The 7,208-nt window shown below is 39.0% G+C and overlaps 1 protein-coding gene across 1 annotated transcript in view; it reads right to left on the reverse strand.

Annotated features, from left to right (window-relative positions):
* EAPP (E2F-associated phosphoprotein) overlaps positions 1-7,208 on the reverse strand; it is a 15,233-nt gene that overhangs the window by 7,743 nt on the left and 282 nt on the right. The window contains exons 2-4 of the mRNA XM_010835282.1: positions 4,099-4,286; positions 2,913-3,005; positions 1,504-1,621 (exon numbers count right to left, since the gene is read on the reverse strand). Coding sequence (XP_010833584.1) covers positions 1,504-1,621; positions 2,913-3,005; positions 4,099-4,286 — 399 coding nt within the window. The remainder of the gene's footprint in view (positions 1-1,503; positions 1,622-2,912; positions 3,006-4,098; positions 4,287-7,208) is intronic.

The raw sequence follows: 7,208 nt of genomic DNA on the forward strand, positions 1-7,208 counted from the left end.
AAAAAATAAAGTATGAATTTACTTACAAAGACACTAAAGTATAAAAGGATATATTCTTAAAAGGGGCTTATAGATGTTACTTCTCAAGATTACATAACAATGAAAATACATTCCATCTTAAGTCACTGACAACTTCTGTTACCGGAATCAGGAGCTAGATCTTAAGCTCCTTAATTATTTCAACAGCGCTCATAGCACTTAAAATGTTCATCTCACACTGTAGGTGTGAAAACTACTCATCACTTAAATGCAAGCGACAGCTGTAAGTGGTGCACGGATGAAACTGAGAGAGGAAAAAAGAACAAAGTGGAAGAGTGGAAGCTAAAAGGTGGTACACAAAGACCCACACAGCATCACATTCCCTCTGGACTGGACAACTATAGATTCCTGGGCCCCACCCTCGATGAATCGAAACTTCCTGGAGTAGGACTCAAGGGTTTGCATTTCACTCTCACCAGTGATTCTGAAGCTCAGGCAGGCTAGGGTAACATTAGGTAACAGTGATAAGCTTTCAGCTTTCATTTTTATGATAAATCGATCTTCATCAAATCAAATTTGAAATAGAGTGTGGAGTTTCCTCTTGAAATGATGGAAATGACTTGAAACAACATAGGAAGTGGTTGCACACCCCTGTGAACACACTAAATGCCACTGAACTGCTAACTTCAAAATGGTTAACATTACGTCATGTGAATTTTACCTCAACTTTAAAAAGTCAAATTTGTAAACATGATTCAAGTATTCATATAGAAAACATAACATCCACTCTTAATCCACATAAACTCTTTTACTTTTGGCCATGCTGAGGCATGCGGGATTTTAGTTCTCCAACCAGGAATCGAACCTGAGCACCTTGCAGTGGAAACGTGGAGTCCTAACCACTGGACCCCCAGGGAATTTCCCATATAAACTTTTAATCTCTAAGTAATTTTATACTGCTTATTTGAAAAAAGTCAGCTTTGTTTCTTGAAGGGAGAGACTTGACTAACTACAGCAGTTTGAATTCAACAACAGTTTTTAAAAAATAAATGGTCTAAAGAATGTATATATGTATATAACTGAGTCACTTTGCTGTACAGCAGACACTGGCACGACATTGTTAATCAACTATGCTGTTGCTCTTCAGTCACTGAGTCGTGTCCGGCTCTTTGTGACCCCATGGACTCCAGCACACCAGGCTTCCCTGTCTTTCACTATTGCCCAGAGTTTGCTCAGATTCATGTCCATTGAGTCCATGATGCTATATTTCAAATAAAAATAAATAAATAACCAATGACCTGACTGAAATTTGCTTTTCATTTTCAAAATATTCAGTAGTTTTTTTTCTCAAACTTTCTTTATGCATGACCCGGGTCTCCTGCATTACAGGCAGATCCCTCACCATCTTAGCCACCAGCAAAGTCTCTATAAACATACATACATACACTCAAAACGTGAGTACAGTGAAAATCATCTTTTAATCATTTTCCCTAAAGATTTGAAATATTAAATTTAAGTTCTTACCCTCTTCTCTGTGCGTCAACCCAGGCCTGATCTCTGTTATCTTTTTCAGGATCATATAGTAATTCATCATTTGTTGGAATTCTGTGTTGTTTCTTCTTTTTTTTCTTGGTCACTTGTGCTAATTTTGAAAATGTTAAGAATATGGCTAAGTAGCATGTCTAAAATTCACACCTTCTTTTACACAAAATGAAGAATCCTATTTCCTAAGGTACACATTTTTTCTATCTTCCTAAAAAAAATTTTTTAAACTATTCCTCCAAATAAAGTTCAGAACCGAGTTCAAATAATGAGAAGTCAGAGTCTCAAAAAAGCCACCCAAATCAAGTCAAGAACAGACACTAATTTTTTTTTTTTTGGCTGCACTGCTCGGCTTGCAGAATCTTAGCTCCCCAGACCAGGGATCAAACCCAGACTTCCAGAAGTGGAACCATGGAGTCTCAACCACTGGACCACCAGGGAATTCCTTAGAAACTATTTTTGATGTCTTAAATTTTCCATAAGTTCTCATACATTAAATGCGACTGATTTCAGAACAAAAATGAGTGGAACACTATGATCATATACATATACTAGACCAACTTGAACAAGTCAATATTTATGCAACAATATATAAAAATATAAAATCATTTCTTTACCTTATAAATATGTTATGTATGTATTCCATCATAACTACTGATATAATTTAGTTTTAGCTCTTGTCATTATGCTCAACTTTGCTCAAAATTTACACAAAATCAGGGGCTTCCCTGGTGGTCCAGTGGTTAAGAATCTGCCTTGCAATGCAAGAGACACCACTTCCATCCCTTGTCTGGGAAGATCCCACATGCCGCAGAGCAACTACAGCCTCAGCCTGGTGCCTAGAGCCTATGCTCCACAACGAGAGAAGCCACTGCAATAAGAAGCCCACGCACTGCAACCAAGAGTAGCCCCTGCTCGCCGCAACTAGAGGAAGCCTGCATGCAGCAATGAAGACTCACTACAGCCAAAAAAAATTCTAATTTATACAAAATCAATTTCAAAGAACAGAGAGGTTGATTTTTTTTAAAAAGCAACAACTTAGGGAAAATTCTACAAGAGAGTAAAACCTAGAAACTATCTGCAGTCGTGAAAGCAAATGCTGCTGTGCTAAAGAACCCTGAAGGAAAAAGAGGCCGAGAGCCTTGAGCAGAGAGCTACTGAGTCAGGACTCTCCTCCTCTCCCCAGATGCGCCTCTGCACGCTGCCCTAGTCCCAGGCCCTCAGGTGTGTGTGCTTCCATCTGTTCTACGCACAATCCTGCTTTTGTTTTCACATCAACCGCCTGCAATTTCTTAAAAGATAAAACTCAAAGGGAAAACCTAATATCAAATTGCTAGGTAAAACTTCTTTCATAAAATATAGCTGCTAAACCTGGTAAACATGTTCCTTACCTGCTTTGTCTTCATCTTCAGAATCAGAATCAAAATATATATTATCATAGTACTTTGTCGGAGCTGTTCCAACTATCCCATCTCCTGAAGACCCTAGTCAAACCATAAAGGAAGTTTAAAGACTAAAAAATACAGAATTGACAAGATAAAAAACTCCATACATTCTTCCATCACTTCAAACTGCTATCGGCTCATTCCCAATTTCATTTCAGTGGAAAAATACTTTCACATCAATGACTTATTGGAGTCAATGACTTACTGTATTTCTGTGCCCTATGCAATTACAGAGAACTTCTCGTCCTCGAATACGTGTTCCAAATCATGAGAAAATTATTCTTCCTCTCTTGCCAGAAAGAGACTGAAAGCACATATGATAATGATAAAAGCACATCTAATTAAACAAAATGCCATATTTTCAAGTTACCAGCATATATATCTCTACCTTTCAGCCATGCAGTATACTGTAGAGAACAGGAAATAAACATCTTGTTTTAAGGGACTTTAGAAAAAAGAGGGTAAGAGCTCTATAAAGAGTCAGGAGGAATGAGTCAAGGACACGTTCTTCCTCTCCTCAGTAGTGCCCAGTGCCATGACATTACCTATACTTCTGTCATCATATGCGTACATCCCTAATTCTTCCTCTTAATTAATATCTGCCTTTGCTTTGATCATTATCATATATTCTTTCAATTCTTAATAGTTAATATATAGCATAACAATATGGAAACCAATGCTGAGGAGTCCTACTTTCACAAAAGTTTTCAAGGCAGGTACATTTTACATAACAGACCACGCACCAGAATTAAGTGTATTTCATTACTTACTAAAATAAGACAGGAATTTGTGGTGACACATTGCTCAATCTGCTATATCAGTGTTACATAACCTAAAAAGTACTTCTATAAGCTAATGTGTCTTTCTTTCTTTATCCTAGGGTAAAAAGTACAAAAGGAAATCATATAAGTAAACAACGCTTAACAGCCTCTTTCCAGCACCACAGGAAAAGTCTGCACTAGCAATGAAAGAAAAGCACGCTCAGGTTGCCAAGTACATTTATTCATTCACTCAAGACGTGTTTACTGGGCATGGACTGAAAGTGCTGGGGACACAACAGAACGCAAATAAGGGTCTCTGCCGTTATGGAGCTTAGAAAAATATCTATGTGAGAATCGAACTAAAAGTTTACCTGTTTCTAGAGAAGATAACTTGTCCTCCATTGTTTTTATGGTAGAATTTAATTCAGCTTCCATTTCTTTTTCAAATTCATCTTCACTAGAGGATTCACTTTCCCCAGTAAGGCATTCTCTGATAAGTTTTCGTTTTTGGTCAGGAGTTCCATGTAAAAGCACATCCACCTCATCTTCAGAACTAGAACACATTTAAATCACAAAGAACATGAATATTAAAGTATTAAAATAACTTGAACACCTATCATCCCATTGCCGAACAATTTTAAGTTTCATAAGGTTGCACTGGATTCAGCTGTCATTACATACAGCTCTTCTGACTTCAATCATTTCTGCATATTTCCAAACATATTTTTTAATGTCTGCATACCATTTCCTCTTGCAGATGCTGTATAGTTATTTGTCCTTGCTATTAAACACATACAACGAATAGCTCTGGATATATAATTTTGTTTCTGTTGATTTCCTTAGGTTAAATGTCTAAAATTAGACATAAACATCCTTCTAACTTCTGGAATTATCACACTACTTTTCAAGTGTATTGCACCAATTTGTAATTCTATCAGCAATGAAAATTTTACTGGGCGTTTGTTTCAAAGTCTGGACACTTAAATAAAACTTAATATGTGTAACAGACAGCTAATATATCCACACAAAATGTTAACAGACAGTAAATAAATATCACAGTTTAAAAGGCACAGTGCTACAGGGAACTATAAAAAGAGAGAGAGACCTAAAGTATATTCCAAATTCTCCTGAGCAATGTATGCCGATTTGCCCTTCTGTGCCTGGGTTTCCCCATCAATAGCAGTATGGAATTAAACCAGGTATCAGAAGAAATGAAATGTTATCCAGATGAAATGCCTAAGACATTTCTAATACAGTCAATAGTACATATATCATGTTCAATTATTCATGGTCTGATGAACAGTTACAGACTATTCATGGGTTTTGCTTCACTATTTTTCTCTTCTATTAATACACCAGAAGAAGGTAAATAAGAAAAATACAACTCATGCCAATCAATTTTGCTAATGACAGAGGCCTTATCCAGATTTTACTCCCAAGAAAATTCCCCATCCTGATCAGCATGCTCCCTTTTTCCATCACCTCTATATTCACTCAGGTTCTCTTATCTCTGCCTGTACCATCAAGGCCTAATGATCTCCAGGTCTCAAAACTCTTCAGCTTCCTTCCACCCTGAACCCTGATGCCAGCATATTATTCCTAAAGAACTGTTATCACATCACTACCCAAATCCAGAAGAAAATCATCCATGACCAAAACTCCGAGTACAGCATTCAAAAGAATCTTCCACAATCTGGTTTCAACTTATCTTTTCAGGCTTATCTTTCACTATACCCTTGAACTATCACAGTACTCTTCAACTGGGGGCAATTTTGCCTCCTAGGGAACATATGGCACAGCTAGAGATATTTTTGATTGTCACAACTGGGATGTGGGAGGAGGGGTTACTGGCATCTAGTGGCATATTTACTGCCTGCTGTAAAAGGTGCATTCTCCAAGCCCAAGTGGTCCTCAGCTATGATACCAACCCACTGAACACGTAGCAGCCATGTGGGCCTCTCCAAGTAACTCCTATAGATGGGAGTTGGAAGCAAGAGCAACCAACACAAACGGGATGCTCAGACTGCTTGCTCTACTGTGAGGTGTCTCTTACTCGGGAGACTCATGTGTTCTGCCAGCTTCCATGAAACAGTAACAGGCGATAAAGGAGTCACTTCTAGATAGAGTAAAATCAAATCCTGACAGACACCTCTTAAACACCTCTCTAACACAATTTCCCTTTAATAACACTGTTTTGTTTTCAAAGTATTTACAGTTACCTTACCAGTGGCAACCATCACAGGAATATAAAGTCTCCTTACAAATATTTAACTACATGGGAATTCCCTGGTGATCCAGTGGTTAGGACTCTGTGCTTCCACTGCTGGGGGCCCAGGTTCAATCCCTGGTTACGGAACTAAGATCCCACAAACTGTGAGCCAAAAAAAAAAGGCATTTAACTACAAAAATGTAAACTGACTTAAAGAAAAATATTAAATGAATAATAACAAGGGTGAATATGGGAATGATAATGGAAGAATAACTCAAGTTCAGGAAACACTGAAACCAATCAAACTGAATTACTAATTGAGACCTACTTTCACAGACTGGGCCCCTAAGTGAAACTCTTCATAAGGGAATCCTGGAATCCATCCTCACTTCCCACAACAGAAATCCTCACAGCAGTCTGATCTCCCATCCTATAAACCTTCCTCAGGATAGTATGAGGAAGCACTGTGATTAAGAGAAAAACGGTTTCACAGAAAACTAGTCGGACAGAATGTTTTTAAGTTTATGAACAGGATCTGCTGACAGCTTTAAAAATGGCTAAACTTGCCTGGAAATACCTAGTCAACATAATTGCAAGTTTCCCCCAGGTAGGATTAATCCCTCCCTTCTGGAAATTCCCGTGGAACTTCATCTGTAACTATCCCAGGTCATCTTTTTCTACAGCACTCTTCTGCAATACACGTTTATTTCCAAGACCTGTATCTCGCAAGATACTTATCTATCTTATGTCCCCTACTTTACCGTTAAACCTGTCGAAGACAAAAAATCTTATGTCTGATCTCTGTAGCCCAGAGCAAGCATACAATAGCCTAATTTCTGTTTATGGCAGTTTAATCTTCATGATGTTCAATTCACAGTTAAGTCCCAAGTGCCTCACAACAAACTCGAGATGTTTATTATATTTCCTTTTTACAAACGAGAAACCGACGATAAGAGACTGGCCCTCAGTCACAGTGCTGGTAAGCTGCAGAAGCAGGATTCGACCTCACGGCTTTTGAATCTTACGCTTAATTCCAGAATATGGACTATGGCCCTTCCCTGCGCCAATTTCGATCCTGCCTCCCCCGTGACTGCAAGACCTCACCAGAACCCCCGGCGGAGTCCCACAGACGACAGCGGGGTGCGACAGGGTCCCGAACCGCTGGCCGGAGTATCCGAAAGGGCCCGGAAAGCGCAGCAAGTCGGGAGGCTGAGGTCCGACCTTGGTCCGAAGCCTCGGGGGCCGGGGAGAGGTAGGGGGACGGGGCGGGCC

This window comes from Bison bison, unplaced genomic scaffold, assembly GCF_000754665.1.
Source record: "Bison bison bison isolate TAMUID 2011002044 unplaced genomic scaffold, Bison_UMD1.0 scf7180017864041, whole genome shotgun sequence".
NCBI classification, from domain to species: domain Eukaryota; kingdom Metazoa; phylum Chordata; class Mammalia; order Artiodactyla; family Bovidae; genus Bison; species Bison bison.